Raw genomic sequence first — 21,084 nt, forward strand, 5'->3', positions numbered from 1 at the left:
CACAGTGGTATTCGGCAGTCGATTTCATGTATAAGTATTCGCAACCATTTTCGTTACTCTCGACACGAACGAGCAATTGTAGTTGCACAACACGATTGTATTATTTTTCTTTTTTTTTTTAATGTTAATGTCACGCGATGAGCAGTTTTGTTGGCGAAATATTCACAGTCGAGATTCAAGGATTTCTAAATACGCAAATTACATTCGGTCTTCGCTTTGTCATTCGCTCTTTATCCACCTAATACTGTTAATGCGTGAGCTTTGAAGAATCTTCCATGAAAATTGACAAAGTTCGGGGCATCCCTCTCAACACGCAAACGATTTATAACTTCTGAACAAAACTAACCTTTCTTCGGTGTTTGTTTTACCCTGTCGGTAAGGAAGTTACTATAAGGATAACAAAAACAATTTATTTTCATAAGAAATGAACGTTTCATGAAAGACCTCCATATTTTGAACGATCACAATACCGTGCTTAACACGGTTAAACGATGAACCAAGAAAAAAAAAAAAAAAAAAATTCGTGAATTTTTACTTCGGATTACAATTCGATAAAACGAGTAGCAGGAATGTTTGCCCTGCGATCCCCGGCGAAGTTGAACTTTCGCATTAGGGTTTTCGCGATTCTCTTGAATAAACCACCCCCCCGTTTACGTTTGTCTTTCGTCTTCGACTTAAGATAACTACGACCCTGCATCGTGATAAGGAAAGAAGCAGCTTCTTCTGATGATACGGTCGCAGAAGTCGAGCACGCTGATTCTTTGGTTTCAATGTCAGAGAAAAATACACTTTTCGCCGGTGTCGTGGGGGTGCGATCGCAGCGGCTGTGAGGGTGCAGACGGGGGCGAGGGTGGTCTGCCTTCGACTGCTTGGATGCTCTTCATTAATTCTCGAAATACCTGTCGTTCACGAAAACATTTTATTACGCGAATGTAATTCCACTTTGTAGGTAGGTAAAATTTTAATGGGAGATTCTAGGGGCCAAAATAAGACGAAAATCAAGAATACCAATTTATTCATGGAGGCTCTGTTAAAAAGTTATTAACGTTTAAAGTTGCGCCTTCAAATGCGCACGCAGCGTATGCAGGTTGCCTATCTACAGGCGGAACTTTACACGTTAATAACTTTTTAACGAAGCCTCCATCAACAAATTGCTATTCTTGATTTTCGTCTTATTTTGGCCCCTAGAATCTTCCATTAAAATTTTTCCCCGGGTTGGCCGAACACCCTGTATAGCAACGCAAATGGGTATAAAATTTTATTCTACACAAAAGATTTAATTTTTTTTAATAGACTTTGTCTTACAAAGGCAAGCGATGAAATAAAAAATTGTACTACTTATAAAATTTCTCTTTTTTACGATCGAATGATGATAAATCAATAATTACGTTTGTTCTTTGTGGGTTTCCTGTTTTCGATCGCGGACCTGCGCATTCCGATACATAATCGTCAAAATGTGTACGCATGACAATGGAATCTCTATGGATAGCATTGTTTAGCGACACAATAAAATATTTTGTTTGGTTTCTCCTTTTAACCGTGCAATGTCAAATATATTATTGTACAGAGTTTGATTTTTAACGTTCGAGCGGTGTTCAGTACCGAGTCTGTGTTGAGAGCAAAAACTGCGTGCTTGTGGCGAATGTGCTCTTCCGTTCGTAAATCGTTTGTATTTTGATTTGCATAAAACTGAGTTAAGGATACACTCAAATTGTTTGATCGTTTCGACTCTGTTCTAGTTTTACCATGTCTTCTGTTCCAGAGTAAGTTTCTAACCTCTCGGTCTGATCGAACGAATCTGAATTTTGGTGGTTAATAATGTTTCTGTTTTGTAATTTTTGTTTTCCTGTATTAAAATATGATGTAATTTCAAAGCTACATAAATGTGCAAATATATATAAAATACTCTGTAATTCAAAAGATCAATTTACTTTATGTTTTTTCGATTTATGCATATATTTCTTTTTATAACCAATTACAATTCATTTTAATAATGATAAATTAATATTCATTGCATCAAGATCAGATTCTTTGATCGAGATATATTTTAGAGTATGTACGCTTATATTGTTCATTTGGTCCTGTATAGAATGTTGTATGGTATTGTATTGCAATAATATATTTGATAATGTGACATACACGTGCCGCGTGTAAAGGAAGAAACTCCAACGCAAATGTCTTGTTTCAGGAAAAGGAAAACATTTCATTACAGGGAAGATAGTAGCGAATCAGATTACTTTGATCGACTAGAAAAAAAGAAAAAAACAAAACTTGTTATAAATGATTTCAATTCTCCTGTAAACAAGAAATTCAGCGGCAATAGAGCTGCCAAAATTAACAGAATAAATAATTATAATAATGATAAGTTACATACAAAGTTGAATGTGTTCCGTAATAGTCCCTCTAGCTCGAGAAGCAAGAAAGTAACAGACAGTGAGATGAGCGAACATAATTCAAACAAGACTGATTTTGTAGTAAGAAATATTTGTAGAAAATATAGGAAACAAGCTGGACACAAACTAGATACTATTCGAAACTTTAAATTATATATTATTAAAATAATAGAAAAGAGTAAACACATTTTTGCCACATTTAAATCCCAACTGAATCGTTTTGGTTTGAACTATGTTAAAAACGAGATAGAGACGCTAGAAGATGCTGAAAATATAATATTCATTATAAATTGCATTCTTGGCGAAGCCAAAAAAGAACTGACCCAACAGCAACAAGAATTATACAGAATGTATTTTCAACAAAAAACGAAATACAAATCAAGACGTCACACTTTAAATGCGCAAAATAAGCAGTGTGTTAATACTAAGAATTTGCTAGCCCAATTCGAAACCTGTTCAGAGTCTGATAGTAATAATGATAGCCGTTCTCCAAATACGCACAATGAAGTATCAGCGACAGCAAGTAAGACCCCAATACAGAAGTCGGATTCTTTGAAAAATAAAGAACCAATATCGCAGCAATCAAGTACGAAGGATCAGGCAAAATTAACTTCGAAAGGAAATTGTACTTCCCCGACACAAAATGACGACAGTATTTTGTCAAATAGTAATGAAAGCGTAGAACACGTTTTGCATAATTTGAAAGAAATCAACCTCATTAAGAAACCTAGTATTACGCCAGTGATGAATTCTAAAACCACAGAAAGCAATACGTTAAATGTAAAAACCGTCGAACAAAAACTTAAAAAAACAACAGAACACGTTGCTACTGTTCAACAAGATTCGTTCGTTGTTGGTAGAAGCACACGTACGAAACGAAGCACACCTATACGGTCCCCGCTAGATGACAATAGCGACGTAAGCAGCACGTGCAGTACAATAGCTTGGTGGTCTTTAAAAAATGATAGTGTAAAACAAAATGGTAGAGACGAGAATGACTTAATAGATACGGATATAGCGCAACGTGAAAATAGATCGAAAAGTCCTATTTTATGTACTAATGTGTTTGACGATAATCTAAAAAATTCGAACCACGCTGATCATGCTCGAATTGCGGAGGGAACGTCATCGACGCGTTCCAAGGGTGAACATTTGAATTCCGAGGAACAATTTATTGTTCCCAGTGTAAATATGTTGAGTACGAAAAGTAAATCCAAATCTACTCAGAAATTAAATACATCGGATATTATTTCAAAGAAAAAACTGACGGAAAAAGAAAAAATTGTAGATAAAAAATTATTAATGAAATGCCAAGTGTTGATAAACAAGTTTCAATTAAAGAACATCGAGACGAGTCAAAAATAAAATAAGTATGGACACGATCATATACAATAACGTTCAAAGAAATTTTATTTCAAATATTGTCTCATATATTTACATATATTTATTAACAAAATACTTTTCAGTATTAACGATCCATATCGAAGCGCTTCTGATGAATGTTTTTTTTAATCTGTCGATTCGAACGACAGGCAAACTGCGCGACTTATTGTCACTGATTTGTACTGAGTATGTACTCTGATGTAAACAGTATACTCGGATTATTTTTTAGTTATTAGACTTAATGTATAAGTAAGATTGTGTTTGAACTCATTTTCATTGACAAAATTTCGTGAATCCATTGATGATACTTTCAAGAAGATATAATAAAAAATATAAAAAAATAAGTTAATAGAGGCAGGGTTGGATAACTTATTTTTAACCCTTTGAGTCATTCGATCCACGAAGGATCTAGCTTACAATGTCTTGCAAGAACTTATGTAGATCCGGCGCAGACAAGATGTGTTTCTCTCTTTTTTTTTTCTATAATAGGTAATTTTTGAATGTTCATATTTTACTACATATCGCCCCGGTTCTTGCAAGGAGTACGTAAAATAGAAATAAGAAGACCAATGGTTCATGAAATGTATTTACATTTAAGTACGTTAATTGCATCGAGCCCGTTGTTAGAAAGTTTAAGACTAAAAAGTGTGTCAAATAGGACACATATTTAAGCGAGCTTTTGTTACTGTTTTCTTACGTTGAATCCACCTTCGAAGTACGTGTTACGAGACACTGTATATAAATACTATGTATTATATATATACATCCAACATTCTGTTATCGATAAATAAACAATTCTCCAAATCCTGTAATATACGTACACATCATTGGCGCTTCGTACCATTTTCCAGTAGGGCGATCAAAATAGCGCCACGGGGTGACGGTTCGCGATACTAGTGACGCCAGTGAACGTGCCAAGAGCAAAATTCTCTAGTGGGACACTTCGCGTGACAATGAGACAACGAGCAATGCGCAGCGGCGCGTTTAAAGGGTCGTTGATAATAAACGTTGATATTGCACGTACCTGTACGACACGGCAGTTGAATCTTGCGCTGCACTCGACATAGCCGCACCGCCAGTGTTTCCGGACGAGATTGACGATGTCCCTGTATCTAGTTTCGGTAGCAGCCGCCGGCGACAATTCGTCTTGCTTGTTCCCGACCACTAATAACGGTACACCCCTCATGTCTCGTGCTTCGTAGATTTGCTCCCGTAACGTCCTAATATACTGTGAAATTAGAAATGAAATTGTTTCAATATCGTCATCCAAGAAAATTATATCTCTTAACACGTACGGGGATCGAGTCGTAAGTAACTTTGACATAACCAAAAATATTTCGTGTTCAGGGAAAAATTTTAATGGGAGATTCTAGGGGCCAAAATAAGACGAAAATCAAGAATATCGATTTGTTGATGGAGACTTCGTTAAAAAGTTATTAACGTTTAAAATTGCGCCTGTAGATAGGCAACCTGCGCACGCTGCATGCGCGTTTGAAGGCGCAACTTCAAACGTTAATAACTTTTTAACGAAGCCTCGATCAACAAATCGGTATTCTTGACTTTCGTCTTATTTTGGTCTCTAGAATCGCCCATTAAATTTTTTCCCCTAAATATTTATTAAAAATTACTCCTCGCTGAATCGTATCTGAAACTCTGCAGCGCGTTGCGTCGAGTTGTAACGTGAAATATTCCGAATAGTGGTATACTGATTTCTTCTCTAAATACAAAAAATTGTACACGTTTTTCGTCTCGCGTAAAGAAGGTGTAAGAAAGAGCCGAGATAAGGATAGAATAAAGAAAGTTTCCGACCCTCTGCTAAGTATAAAGAAGGGTCTTTAACGAAAGGAGGTGTTCCCACGGCAATTGGGTTGGAAAATCCTTTTAAAGAGAGTGCCAGGGGGTGTGCTCGAGTATTCGGATCTTTTAAAATGAAATTTTAAGGCGAAAGTGAAGTTTGGAATTACAAATTTAATTTCTGTCAACAATATTGCGGCGAAGCCGATGAACAGCGAATATATTAACCGGCGAAGCACGTTCTAGTCGCGCGACGTAAATTTAGGAAGACTTTTAAGGTTATTTACTGTGCATTTAAGCGTTTGTAAGGAGAGTTTCGTGCTGTGGCTGTACGCTTGTTTACCACTCTGTATCAGTTTTCAGTCTCTGACGTGGATTAAACGAATCATTGTTTTATTCAATTTGCGGGTCCCTTTGCTCGGACATTCGACGGCCCTAACCTAACTGGCTACAAGGTAAACCAAACAGCGGTCGCGTAACTTTGGATCGTGACGGTCTGTATGTGTACATACCTGAAACGTGTCCTGATTGCTGAGATCGAACACGAGCACGTAGGCGCTGGCACTTCGTAGCCCGTAATAACGGAAGTCCGTCCATTCGAGGTGCGAGCTGACCGGAAAGTACGGGATCGTCGGTAGATCCGTGATCTTCAGCTCGTAGAATCGATTGGCGAGCACCACGTTCGGATAAAAAGTCTCCCTGCGCTCGGTCGGCCTGTACTCCTCGGAGAATTCGCTCCACACAAATTGCTGAAACGCACAAACGATTCTTGGACACTAGAGTACCCCTTTGTAATACGGTCGAACCGCCATCGCGGGCGGAAGCAAAAGAGAATTCTGGGACTATGCGCAGGACTCGAAAATCACGGAACGTTTTCGAGTTTCCGGCTCGTGTCGATCATCCATATTGTAATTGATTTACAATTGGTAATTGCATAGCCCCCAAATCCTACGCAATTTTAGAGAAAAAAATTCGAGTAGGTGGACCAATTTTTCGACAAAATTAAAAAATTTCAAATCGTTCTGGAAAAATTATTTTCGGCTGCGGGGGTCAATTACAAACATTTTTGGTGAATAGATATAGCTTCGAATTCCTACTCAGTTTCGAGACAAAAATTCAAGAAGGTGGACCAATTTTTTGACAAAATTAAAAAATTTCAAATCGTTCTGGAAAAATTATTTTCGGCTGCGGGGGTCAATTACAATTATTTTTGGCCATTACACATACCCCTGAAATCCTACGCATTTTCAAGAAAAAAATTCGTGAAAATGCCTAAATTTTTCGAAAAGAAAGAAAAATTTCTAATCGATCTGAAAAAATTATTTTCGGTAGCGGGGGTTAATTGCAATAATTTTTGGTGAACAGGCATATCCCCGAAATCTTGCGCATTTTCGAGAAAAAATTCGTGAAAATGCCTAAATTTTTCAACGAAAAAGAAAAATTTCTAATCGTTCTGGAAAAATTATTTTCGAAGTCGGGGGTCAATTACAAACATTTTTGGTGAATAGATATAGCTTCGAATTCCTACTCAGTTTCGAGAAAAAAATTCAAGAAGGTGGATAAATTTTTGGACAAAATTAAAAAATGTCAAATCATTCTAAAAAAAATATTTTCGGCTCCGGGCGTCAATTACAAACAATTTTGGTGAATAGACATACCCACGAAATTCTAGTCAGTTTCGAGAAAAAAATTCAGGAAAGTGGACAAATTTTTTGACAAAATTGAAAAGTTTCAAATCATTTAAAAATAATTATTTTCGGTTGCGGGGGTCCATTACAATAATTTTCGATGAATAGATATATTCTCGAAATCCTACTCAGTTTCGAGAAAAAAATTCGAGAAGTTTTGAAATTTTTTGAAAAAATTAAAAAATTTCAAATCATTCTAAAAAAATTATTTTCGGTTCCGGGGATCCATTACAATTATTTTTGGTCAATAGACATACCCTCGAAATCCTACTCAGTTTTGAGAAAAAAATTCAGAAAGGTGGACAAATTTTTCGACAAAATTAAAAAATTGTAAATCGTCCTGGAAAAATTAGTTTCGATTGCGGGGGTCAATTACAATTTCGAGAAAAAAATTTTTTACCAAAAATATTAAAAATTCTTTATCCAAATTATGATCGAAATTCGAAAGTATTTTTAAATATTTCCCCCCTTTGAAAATTAATTCTTTAACTAATATTTGTTATCTTTTGTAGGTAGAGTGTAGTTAATATAACAGCACTTATTATTCTAGGGATTTCTAGGGATTTGTTGGGATTACTTTTAGAATTTGTTTCAAAAAGTGGTATGGCGTCGATAAAATTCTGTTTTGTCGTGTTATTGCGTATTTTACGCGTTTTAACGGTTCGCGTGGTCCTCCCAAAGGGTTCGTGAAACTGCAATAAAGGAAAATGAAAATTGATCGAAGAATACGATACGTTCCGCTGTAATTGCACACCGGTGCACGAAGCTGGAAGCAAACGGATAGGTCTAAGTGGCGGAATCAAATAAAATTTATCGATACTTTAACACGACGTTACAATAAAGTTGGTAGTAATGTTTTACTCATGGGAATCGAGTTTAAACATTAAAGGTACGGGATAAAGGTAATCAGCTTTTCAAACTCCAGGGAAATGTATTTGTCAGGAGTTTCTCACAATTACAAAGTTCCGTTCCATTTACTCATACATGTATAGTCCCAAGTATCGCACAATATTATAAATGGTAAGCATTAAACAAGTATTTTTTGCGACCATGCAACATAAATTGCAATATGTTCCAATTGCATTGCAAATTCCACAAATTGCAATTGCATAATGTCCAAATTTATCTTTCTCTTCTTTGATATATGTAGTATTAGTTAATTCCGTTAAATGCGAAATGTATTGTGCACAAGTTTAATACAGTTGTTCTAATTTAATTACCTTTGTAATATTTCGTAACCTCTAATACTTTTATTCAATTTTACCTCGTTGCACTGTCCAAGTGTAGAATTACTGTTTCACGATGAAATAGGTTAGACTCCCAAAACTGTATCGTCTCGAGCAATTGAATAATCTACAAACCATGGGGATCGGGAATATGTACACGAAACTATTATTGTATCCAGTCGCCGGAGACTCGAATTCCGATACTTACTGGAATGTAATGTCGTCGAGTATATGTATATTGTTACCCACTATCGTACGCCTGTTGCACGAGTACGCTTGTTGATATACCACGTGTGTAATACACAAATACGAATCTTTCATTAATATTTTAATTTTCACTGTTATTATCTAAATTATCATTTTTGTGTTCTTGGAAGAACCGTGCAATCCTTACTTTATCGATCATTTACCTATCGATAACATTGTTTCGTTAACAGAATAATTATTATTTAATCAACGATTCAATTAATATATTTGCTATCGTTTATTCTTTGTTTGTTTCGATAAAAAATTTGTAATAAGGGAGCTTTTTGAAAAAAGCGACAAAATGATAAATTCGGAAAAATTGTTTGAAAATTTTTTCTTTGGTTATCACATTTGAAAAAAATGGCTCGTTGAAAGCTATACATGCACTCGTCGTATTTCCCGATTAAACATTCTACAATCCTTTTTCGACGACATTCAATTTCCTTGGGCGGCGACAGTTACCATCGGTAACAGGAAATTGGTTCCGGAAATGAACGGAAGTCATTCGCGTCTTGTGAAGCGGCGTTCGTCACTGGATCGAACGTCTGCGAGCTTCTGTCTCCTTTTTTAATCGTGAAACACAAGAGGGTATTATCGATCACGGGACCCACGGGTGCAATTAAGCTTCCGTTACTTTCTTCTTTGGTTTCTCGCGTCTTCGACAAGCACGATTTATACCTTTTTACCTGCCCGCGATCTCAAAAATGATTTTAAAAATGCATACCACCATTTTAAAAAATTAGAATCACTTTGATTTTTCGTAAAATGATCGTGACTATTTTTATGATCGTAATTTTTTGCCAATCGTGTGCCTAAATTCACGCGGTAGTCTGAAAAGCCGTGATTTGTGGCTGAAAATTAAGAATGATCTTACATCAGTTTGTTTCGACAAGAAAATTTATTTATAAACGTGTACAGAAAAATATTTCTTGTTTAAAGCTGAAAATTAGTATTTTTATATATACATATATTGTTGTTAAATAGAATTTCTTTTTTTAGTATAATAAATGTTATAATATTGACGCATGATGGGATCTATGGATCACAGATTAAGTACCACAGCTCTACCAGATCGCGTGAACGTAAAATATGTTGAGCCGTTCATAATTTCGCGGCAATAAGCAACGACCAAAGTGGCGACACCTATAAGGTCGAAGATCGTGCGGGGATTCCCGTGTCTGTTGTTCGTGTCGAGTCGTGTCGTTTGTTCGTTACTGTATTTCATGTTTAACTATGTCATATCTAATAAATAATTAAAGTGGTTGTGTTTAACATTTCAATATTGTCTATATATAGTTATTTAATCAGTTTAGAATATTCCTAGCAAATGGACCGTTCACCGATTAGGGTGAGTTATACGTCATTCGATTCGACTAATTCAGTACATTGTTAATATGCATTTCATTATTTACGGAAATTCGTTATTTTTGTTTAAACTTGTCGTAAAGTTGCAGTAAAAAAGTAGGGTTAAGTATATTTTGACAAGTTCACAAGTAGAAACAAATGACTGTCGTTACTATGTTCTATAGTGTAAATTACAGATGCCAGGTAGTCAAATGCTAATTTGTTAAACATGTATGCATAAAAATCATTTTTTTATGCACGTACTATGAAGGAGTAGGTCAAGTAGACAGTATGTGCAGCAAGAGTACAAAATATTGTCTCCCTTTTGGCTCCTAACCTAACCCAGACCTAACTCAGCTACAGATGCTCTAAAATTAACATATACGCTAACATACAATTATAAAAATTAAATAAAAATACTGTTTTGCAATGGTCTTATTTTATAGGGCAAATAATGGTCGATTGGCTGTAGAATTACTGCACAGCAATTAGAAGGGTAGAGAAGATTGTCGAGATTGATGAATCAACATTTTATCGTAGAAAATATCACAGAGGCCATTTGAAAATTAATCACAGCGTCAATTTTGAAGATCCTATTACCGATTCTTATACAAATTAAATTGAGACCACTCGGAGGCATGCCACACATTCTTTAACACTTTGACTGCCACGTCACCGATACATGGGCAGAACTTTTAACAGTGGAACTAGAACAATTAATTCTCAAGTTGAAATGTGAAAGAAAATGAATTTTAATAGGCTTCATAAATTCTAACGAGGTTACGAGAGTAACTAGTAGGACAACTTTTAATACTGGTACTACCAAAGCAGTCAAAAGGACCCCATTCGTAATTTTTAATAAAACTTGTAAAAAATTTATTCGACTGAATTTTTGAAAGTTTACTGTAATTTTCTATAAAAGAATGAATATACATTTGTATAGTTTTATACAGTTTACAATTGACTAAAGTCAAAGTTTTGGTCTTGCAAACAATTTTACGATTTTAGACTGGCAGCCAACGTGTTAATCTTTTTTATAACATATAATACTATCAATATTTTATAATTTCCAAGGTAACTTCATTGGATACCTGAGCCACTATGTATTTAGTAAATGTACCTAACAGTTAAAATGGTGACTTATTCAATTAAATATTAGCAGAAATGGCAGAAATTTCATTCGATGCATGTTTAACAAATTAGCATTTGACTTCCTGGCATTTTGAACACAGTAACGACAGTTACTTGTTTTCACCTGTGAACCTGTCAAAATATACATAACCTCACTTTTTTATTCCAACTTTCCGACAAGTTGAAACAAAAAAGATGAAAAGAAAGACGAATCGACTTCGTTGCTATGAATAATTACTTGGGTGATTGGTGACTTTTGAAATTATAAGAGCGTGAAGTGAATCTAATAATCGCGCGTTCGCGATGAAAGGAAAAAGGGGAAAAACGAACAGTAAAAACTTGATGGCCGGGCGGGACATTGTTTTAATATCTGCTGATTGCAAACTTCATTTTACTAAATGGAATTATACTAGGTCTTTCATTAACGAGCGTTACGAAGCTTGGGCAGGGCTTTCATTATATAGACAGGTGTTCGTCCAATTATTTTCATCTATACGTACAGCATATCCGCCCAATTATTTTTTTCACGCGTACGACAATGTGTTTGTGAAGTATAACTGTACTTTTCTTCTTTTTATTTTAAATTGCACCGTACGCTAGTGTTACATTATAGGTACACGAAGACAAAATAAAGTTACCACTCTCGCAATTTTAATCGAATCGTCAATTTCTTTTTTTAGAATTTTTCAATAAGAACTTTTTAGTTTTAGGGTTTAGAATTGAATTTATTAACTTTTAACTTGTTGGTTTTAACAAAATAAAGCAACAAGTGAGGTAGAAAATATTATTTATTTTAATAACCTTTCGAAGCCAACTTAAAAATTTCAAACGATGTTCGTGGTACGAAAATCCTGTTCCAAAAGATTATTTCGGATAATAATGTTGTTTTACGGGGGAGTGTTAGAATTTCGTGGTTAAAAGTACGGTTGGAGATCTCTGTGTAATCATCGATTAATCGATGACGATCTGATTCAGTGAAAATCGTGCTCACCCTAATTATGCTGGACTTTCCCACCCCAGGTGCACCGAGAAACACAACTTTGATACGATCCAGAGTGTCTGCGGGGCTTTCTTCCTCTTTCGATCCGCTTTCGGCGTTTTCACAGGATATTGACTCGCCTCCTCTCCTTTCCAAATAGTCCAGATCGAGCTCTGCGAACGATTCACATAATCCATCATTTTTCTCATATCGAAAATAAAATTTCACCTTTACCAAATTACAGCGGAACCTCTAACGGACTGTACGCGTGCAAAGTTGATAGAAAATAATCGTTTAATTGCACGCGTACGATCTTTAATCGCGTTTCGAAAGAGTATCCGACGCGACGGAATTTTTCGAAATTGGAAGCTTCGTTTTCGAAATTTCAAACAGTTAGCCGCGTTGTTTCCACGGCGTAATTGATCGTCGTGTTGCACTTTAATACAATACCTTCCGCGTGTACGAAACAATTGTGACTCACGCCCACGCAATTGTTTTTGCGTACTCGGGCAATGCGTTAAATCATAGTAGCGAAAATAACAATTTTTACGATGTTTGCACGTTTCTAAGCGTTTAGGATGTTTGCATATTTCCCATCACTAATGGATTGGAAATGTTTTTCCAATGAAAATTAGCCCAAACACGACGAAAACATTCAGGAAGGTGGACAAATTTTCGACAAAATTAAAAAATTTGAAATCATTCTGAAAAAATTATTTTCGGTCGTAGGGGTCAATTACAATCATTTTTGGTGAACAGCCATATCTTCGAAATCTTACGCAGTTTCGAGAAAAAAATTCAGGAAGCTGGACAAATTTTCGGGAAAATTAAAAAATTTCAAATCATTCTAAAAAAATTATTTTCGGTCGTAGGAGTCAATTACAATCATTTTTGGTTAATAGACATATCTTCGAAATCTTACGCAGTTTCGAGAAAAAAATTCGAGAAGGTATGAAATTTTTCGACAAAATTAAAAAATTTCAAATCATTCTAAAAAAATTATTTTCGGTTGCAGGGGTCAATAACAATCATTTTTAGTGAATAGACATACCTTCGAAATCCTACGCAGTTTCGAGAAAAAAATTCAGGAAGCTGGACAAATTTTCGGGAAAATTAAAAAATTTCAAATCGTTCTAAAAAAATTATTTTCGGTTGCAGGGGTCAATAACAATCATTTTTAGTGAATAGACATACCTTCGAAATCCTACGTAGTTTCGAGAAAAAAATTCGAGAAGGTATGAAATTTTTCGACAAAATTAAAAAATTTCAAATCATTCTAAAAAAATTATTTTCGGTTGCAGGGGTCAATAACAATCATTTTTAGTGAATAGACATACCTTCGAAATCCTACGCAGTTTCGAGAAAAAAATTCAGGAAGCTGGACAAATTTTCGGGAAAATTAAAAAATTTCAAATCGTTCTAAAAAAATTATTTTCGGTTGCAGGGGTCAATAACAATCATTTTTAGTGAATAGACATACCTTCGAAATCCTACGTAGTTTCGAGAAAAAAATTCGAGAATGTATGAAATTTTTCGACAAAATTAAAGAATTTCAAATCATTGTAAAAAAATTATTTTCAGTTGCGAGGGTTAATTACAATCATTTTTTGTCATTACACATACCCCCGAAATCCGGCGCATTTTCGAGAAAAAAATTCAGTAATGGCGGAACTTTGAAAGTTAATAACTTTTTAACGAGCCCTCTATCAACAAATTGGTATTCTTGATTTTCGACCTATTTCGGCCTCTAGAATCTCCCATTAAAATTTTTCAAGACACAATCAAATATGAATACGCTTTTAAATCGAACCCGATTAAAAAATTCCAATATTTTCCATTAGTCGTACGAAATATTTGATTCGTCGAATCGTTCTGAAAGTTCAATCGGAATTTTTAGATTCACGCCCTGTAATATTTTATTTTCGATTATTTGTACTTTTTCTGTTCGCGTTGTGTTCGCGATGTAGTTCGAGATATATCGTTGAAGTTTAAAACAAACATCGCCGTACGGCCCCAAGATATCGAAAATTATACGATTTCAAATACTGCAACGGTGTATCCGATAGTTTTGGCAACGATTCAAGTTTGCGACAGATCGTATGCTCGAATTCGAGAGGATTAAAGGATTTTGCGTGATGTTGGCAACCGTTGAATATTTGTTATTGGTGGGTTTGTCGCTATGGAGCGGGGGAATCACTAATTTCTGGCCCCCCGAGAAATTCCTAAAGAGAAATCCGACAGTTTGTAAATAAAAAGAAGAAAAAAAAAATAAACTAATGCTACATTATAGCTAAAATCGCGTGAGCTTGCATCCAACTAACAAAATACCAAACGAAGGAATGAAATTAAAAATACAAATTGTTGCAAGGGATGCTTTCGTAATCTTTAATTTATATTCCCTCTTCACGATCTACTCTTCCTATTTTTGTGAAATTATAACTTGTTTATCGCTTAGCATTCAGAGAAATTGCTACGAACATTTTCGTAAACAAATTTTCAACTCTGTAATACTTTCTTAATTATCGTATTCTTAACACAAAATGTTACAATTTTAACCGATTACAACGGCCACCTGCACGTTAGGTGACCCGATTACAGGAATAAATCGCGTCTTCCCTTTTTAATTTATACGTTTATTCGAGGAGACCAATCGTAACCAGCTCGATACTGTTTCGTCGGTGGCGATTGGTTTCAGAATATCTTTTGTTCAGAAGTTTACTTGGAGAATACCTTAGTCGTCAGTCAAATATTTTTACACGTGACCTGCAACTCCCTCAAGGAATACAAAATTCTTCGTTTCGAAAATCGAGCCACCTTTGACTTCGTTGGTAGGATTGGATCTCGTTGCATGATTTATTTCTTTATTTTAGACATCGATAAATTATTAATTATACGGTGACTCGCTCTCGACGAAATGCACAGTATTATATTCAAATTAATTTTTTTTTTTTTGTCCAATTTCTGACGAGGATCCCCTTTCGTTTGTGGAAAATAATTTGTCGCTCGAACGAAACGCGTAACTCGGCGGGAACAGTCTCTCAAATACCATGTATAAATGTAAAATTGCGAACCGGAGTATTTATCGCCAGCCTTGAACTGATTCCAACTAAAAATAAAAATCGAACGAAGCTGGACCCGACGCGGACAAAATTCGCCCCGATCGTGAATCAAACGTTATATTCGACTATTTAAGCTTACCTCGGATCGCATACAATCGTCAAACTTTCGAGAAAATTAGAGTCTGGTACTCTGTGCTCGGAAAATTAGGGACCCTTTTCGATAATCTTTTCTCGTAGATTTTACGTAAACAATTCTACAATTTTTTAAATTCTAATTTTTCACGTAGAATCATATAATACATAAAATTAATTTCATTTTATCGTATACAGGGTGTATGTCAATTTCAATCATTTTTGATAAATAGACATATCCACGAAATCCTACGCAGTTTCGAGAAAAAAATTCGAGAAGGTGTGAAATTTTTTGACAAAATTAGAAAATTTCAAATCATTCTAAAAAAATTATTTTCGGCTCCGGGGGTCAATTACAATTATTTTTGGTGGACAGACATACCTTCGAAATCCTACGCAATTTCGAGAAAAAAATTCGAGAAGGTGTGAAATTTTTTGACAAAATTAGAAAATTTCAAATAATTTTGGAAAAATTATTTTCGGTTGCGGGGGTCAATTGCAATCAATTTTGGTGAATAGACTAAACTCCGAAATCCTATGCAGTTTCGAGAAAAAAATTCGAGAAGGTGTGAAATTTTTTGACAAAATTAGAAAATTTCAAATAATTTTGGAAAAATTATTTTCGGTTGCGGGGGTCAATTGCAATCAATTTTGGTGAATAGACTAAACTCCGAAATCCTACGCAGTTTCTAGAAAAAAATTCGAGAATGTTTGAAATTTTTCGACAAAATTACAATTTTTCAAATCGTTCTAAACAAATTAGTTTCGCTTCCGGGGGTCAATTACAAACATTTTCGGTGATTAGACATAACCTCGAAATCCTACTCAGTTTCAAGAAAAAAATTCGAGAAGATTTGAAATTTTTCGACAAAATTAAAAAATTTCAAATCATTCTAAAAAAATTATTTTCGGTTGCAGGAGTCAATTACAATCATTTTCGGTGAATAGACATACCTTCGGAATCCTACGCAGTTTCGAGAAAAAAATTCCTTAGCGAAAACCTAATTAGGTGCTTAAATTCTGCGAAAAAAAAATTTCAAACCGTTTTGGAAAAATTATTTTCGGTTGCGGGGGTCGATTTCAATAATTTTTGGTGAACAGACATACCCCCGAAATCCTGCCCATTTTCGAGAAAAAAATTCAGTAAGGGCGGAACTTTAAACGTTAATAACTTTTTAACCAAGCCTCTATCAACAAATTGGTATTCTTGATTTTCGTCTTATTTTGGCCTCTAGAATCACTCATTAAAATTTTTCCCTGTGGTACCGAACACCCTGTATACGTGTTTATAATTTTTATTTAAACTTCCACACTTTGACGTTTCACACTTATTTCCATTGTTACTTTATCTACTTTAATCTTCTTTGGGGAAGGATTTTAATAAATATACTCGAGTCCAGTAGATATTTGATAAATTTTTTACGCGATTTGTCTACGATGATTTACGACTTTTTAAACGTCGAAGAAGCTTTCCATTTGCATGGTTGTATTTTCTTGTAAAATGATTTCGTCGAGTATTCGAACGATTCGTATCGTCTGACACAAAGACGATCGGTAAGTCGATATTTTTTTTTTTTTGCAAAGCTTGCATTCGAACGATCGCGAGCGAAATTTTATTTCGTTTCGCACAACGCTTTGACCGATGCGTCGGCGCATCGGCAACGCTTAATGAAAAGGCTAAGAACCGGAGAAAATTCGTCGAGTCGCTTTTCAAGGATTTTCTACGTCGCCAGCGGATTATTGCACGACGATTTTTCCTTTGGAAGTAAATCATCGGAACCATTAAAAAAAATACAATGAAACGATCTGAATACATACTCGTTATATAACATATTTACACCGAACCCTTAAGTGGACTCCAATCTCAACTGAATTATTTTATTTAACGTTGATTTTTACCAAATTGGTAAATTGAAATCGACTTTAAAGCATTTAAAAACTGACGAACTAACGAAGGATTACTCAAATTTTAAAATAATTATATCGACATATACGATATTAGTTTACACTTGTGGAGGGTCCCAATAATTCATTTAAGGGTTACACCAATGTCTATTTATCATTCTTTTTTTAAAAACGATTCCTTCGGAAGACCGACTTCAAATAGAATTCCCCAAAGAAAGAAAAATCTCGCCGCACAATTTCGGGTCACGAATCACGAAATTGTCCAACCCCCCTCCTAAATCGTTTGCACTTTTCCGCGTGGTCGACGCCGCGAGAGCACGAAGTCTCGAAGAAGATTGAATTTTAAAACCTTCCTGACGACACTGTCCGCGTCGTTAAATCCAAATTTCGTTATCGCGTCTGGAATTAACGTCCGCGTTTACGGGCACGAAAAAAATAAAAAAAAAAAATCACGGAAGCAGTGTCTTAAAATAAAATTGCCAAACGAGATTGGAAACTTGCGTTTCGACGCGTAACGCGGCGTACGATAATAATGTTTGGGACACGAAAGAAAGGGGGGTTCGTTTCGATGCGAAAAGCGTGGGAAAATTAAAAAATGGTCACGTGTCGCGCGTGTTTCGAGATTCGTTACCGAGCAGTCGTTTGTTCACGTGTAGGGTCGATTGGATCGACAGAACTTCGTTTCCTTTTCTCGAACGATCCATCGATGTCGATCGCGCGATCACCGTGGCGCGACATGAATAAATGCAAGGGAACGTTGCACCTGCGAGACGCAACCGTAATCCGACAACCTTCGCGGTCGACACTCGCAGCGCGACTGACTCCGCTCGGGATTCGGGACTCTCAGGGAGCCACATGGCCCCCCAGTGGGACACGCCGATTTCAACGAGTATTTGCAAGGTGATAGTACACGTATTCCTAATGATACGTGCAAAATATTAGGTGTAGATACTCAATAATTTTAAAGATATAGACAATTAAAGTTGTGCATCACACCTATACAGAGTGATCGGTCACCCTTGGGAAAAATTTTAATGGGGGATTCTAGAGGCCAAAATAAGTCGAAAATCAAGAATGCCAATTTCATGATGGAGGCTTCGTTAAAAAGTTATTAACGTTCAAAGTTTCGCTGGTGCTGAATTTTTTTCTCGAAAATGCGCAGGATTTCGGGGGTATGTGTAATGACCAAAAATGATTGTAATTGACCCCCACAACCGAAAATAATTTTTCCAGAACGATTTGAAATTTTTTAATTTTGTGAAAAAATTTCATACCTTCTCGAATTTTTTTCTCGAAAATGCGTAGGATTTCGGGGGTGTGTGTATTCACCCAAAATGATTGTAATTGGCCCCCGCAACTGAAAATAATTTTTCCAGAACGATTTGAAATTTTTTTTTCCGTCGAAAAATTTCACACCTTCTCGAATTTTTTTCTCGAAAGTGTGTAGGATTTCGGGGGTATGTCTATTCACCAAAAATGATTGTAATGGATCCCCTTAACCGAAAATAATTTTTCCAGAACGATTTGAAATTTTTTAATTTAATTGTTAATAACTTTTTAACGAAGCCTCAGTCGAGAAATTAATATTCTTCATTTTCGTCTTATTTTGGTCTCTAGAATCTTCCCAGGGGTGGGTGAACACCCTGTATACCATGAGTATAAATAGTTGATATCGAAGCGACTTTGGCGAGGCGGTCAGAGTACCTGGCTGGTAAATCCAAGGTCTCCTGTTCGATTCCCCGGTTCATTGACATGTAATTTTTATAAAATTTTCATGTAAGGCTAAAACTATAAATAATGAAAAACATAAATTATAACAATAAATCTATTTTATTTAATATTTACAGTAACGATTTACAAAAATATACAATTAACATAGTTGGGTAAAACTTTCTCATAATACGGGCAATTTTGATACGCTTTATCTCTATATTATAACACTAGAATTAATTGTAAGTGTGTATCTACTTGTATCAAAGAAATTGGAATGATAGATACTTGCAGAAGTGTTAATAATGCAATGGAAATAAATGTTTATATTCATTCTCCGTATAGAAAATCAGAGTAAATTTGTAAAAATCCAGTCGAGAAAATTTGTAACAATTTTTATTATAAATAGGTAATTTTATCCATTTTGAATGGACTATTTAGTCTCTATACTCATTATATATGGGTATGGTGTGCAACTTTAATTGTTTATATCATTAAAATTATCGAGTATCTACACCTAATATTTTACACATACCATTAGGAACATAGTATACCATCACCTTGCAAAGACTCGTTAAAATCAAAATCGAATAATCGGAATCCTCCCCCTGTCAGGGATTACGAGTCGTACTTTCGTTCAAATCCGTTTCGTTTCCTTCATTTTAATTAATCACCGTATCCTGTTACGTGAAAATCGTATACACCACTGTTCCCCACAGTTGTACATTCGTGTACGTAAAATCGCACACAAACTATGTAAAAATATAACATTATGCAAAATGAAAATTATACTTTTAGATTCTCCAAAGTTCCATCACAAGTATAAAACTGTTTTTTAATAATTGAAGCCACGCGAAAAGGTTAATAAACAATATTCGACTACACGTTACTTTTCATACAAGCAAAACAGAAGAAACGTATATATGGAATTAAATTCGTTATTTTTAAGTTCTTTAAGAAAATGTAAAAAATAGAAAGAAAAGTTGAGGAACACTGTTGGTTACGACCAACTCCATGAAACGATCAAAAACATTGATTAACGCGTGTATACCCCCCGAGTCTTCGGCATCATGGACTCCATCGGGACCACGTTCAAATTCGTTAAACCATTCGTGACTGGTTACGTAACAGAGTTGGATTATACTCTGATTACTTTCGTAATTGGTTAACCCGTTGCCTGTGGCTGCGTTCCCACGCGTGCGACACGAAACAACTCGAAAGGCTTAAGGGGGATTTCTTGTGTCTGGAGTTAACCCCTTAATTATGGCAGACGCGCGACGAAAATTCAATCCTGCCACGGTGAAAATTAAAATATTCTTCAAATTTCTTTAGTTCCGACACGACTCTAGCGCCACCACTTTAGACAAACTACTCACGCTGTCCGGATGAAATACTAAAACACGCTCAGAATTACTGCAACAAAGGACTTATCGGTATGGTATTTATACTAAATAATGTTATATGTAAAACAAGATTTTATTTTTAAGTAATATCTACGTAAGCTAAACGAATTTACAATTTAAATCAGAATGATATAATTTCAAGAGGCAAAACTATAAGACGCTATCTTTAAAAATGAGAGAAATGTCTATAATTGAATAATATTATCAAATTTTTATATTTTATATTTCTCAGTATTAAAACAGGTTGTTTATAATATTAACTATACAGGGTGTTCGGCCACCGTTTAAAGTTCCATCCGTATTGAATTTTTTCCTCGAAAATGCGTAGGAATTCGAGGGTATGTCTAATCACCGAAAATGTTTGTAATAGGCCCTTGGAGCCGAAAATAATTTTTTTAGAACGATTTGAAATTTTTTAATTTTGTCGAAAAATTTCAAACCTTCTAGAATTTTTTTCTCGAAACTGGGTAAGATTTCAAGGGTATGTCTAATGACCAAAAATTATTGTAATTGACCCCCGCAATCGAAAATAATTTTTTTAGAATGATTTAAAATTTTTTAATTTAATTGTTAATAACTTTTTAACGAAGCCTCAGTCAACAAGAAAGAACACCCTGTATAACTGCATTACCATACTGTAATATTATACGCATTTCCACATAAAACGGTTGAAAAATATTTTTAATGCGAA

The 21,084-nt window shown here is 35.1% G+C and overlaps 1 protein-coding gene across 1 annotated transcript; it reads right to left on the bottom strand.

The window, feature by feature from the left end:
- Nucleotides 1–570: 570 nt before the first annotated feature.
- On the bottom strand, nucleotides 571–18,314 carry LOC122404804 (ras-like protein family member 10B). Its single transcript, XM_043409042.1, has 5 exons — nucleotides 17,912–18,314; nucleotides 12,197–12,357; nucleotides 6,083–6,319; nucleotides 4,801–5,004; nucleotides 571–899 (listed from the first exon to the last, which is right to left on the bottom strand). The coding sequence occupies exons 1-5, from the start codon at nucleotides 18,135–18,137 to the stop codon at nucleotides 774–776; spliced, it is 954 nt and encodes a 317-aa protein (XP_043264977.1). The 5' UTR covers nucleotides 18,138–18,314; the 3' UTR covers nucleotides 571–773.
- Nucleotides 18,315–21,084: the final 2,770 nt, after the last annotated feature.

The sequence above is a fragment of the Colletes gigas genome, unplaced genomic scaffold (assembly GCF_013123115.1).
Source record: "Colletes gigas isolate AHSC1104 unplaced genomic scaffold, ASM1312311v1 Colletes_gigas_Sc00003, whole genome shotgun sequence".
In the NCBI taxonomy this organism is placed as follows: domain Eukaryota; kingdom Metazoa; phylum Arthropoda; class Insecta; order Hymenoptera; family Colletidae; genus Colletes; species Colletes gigas.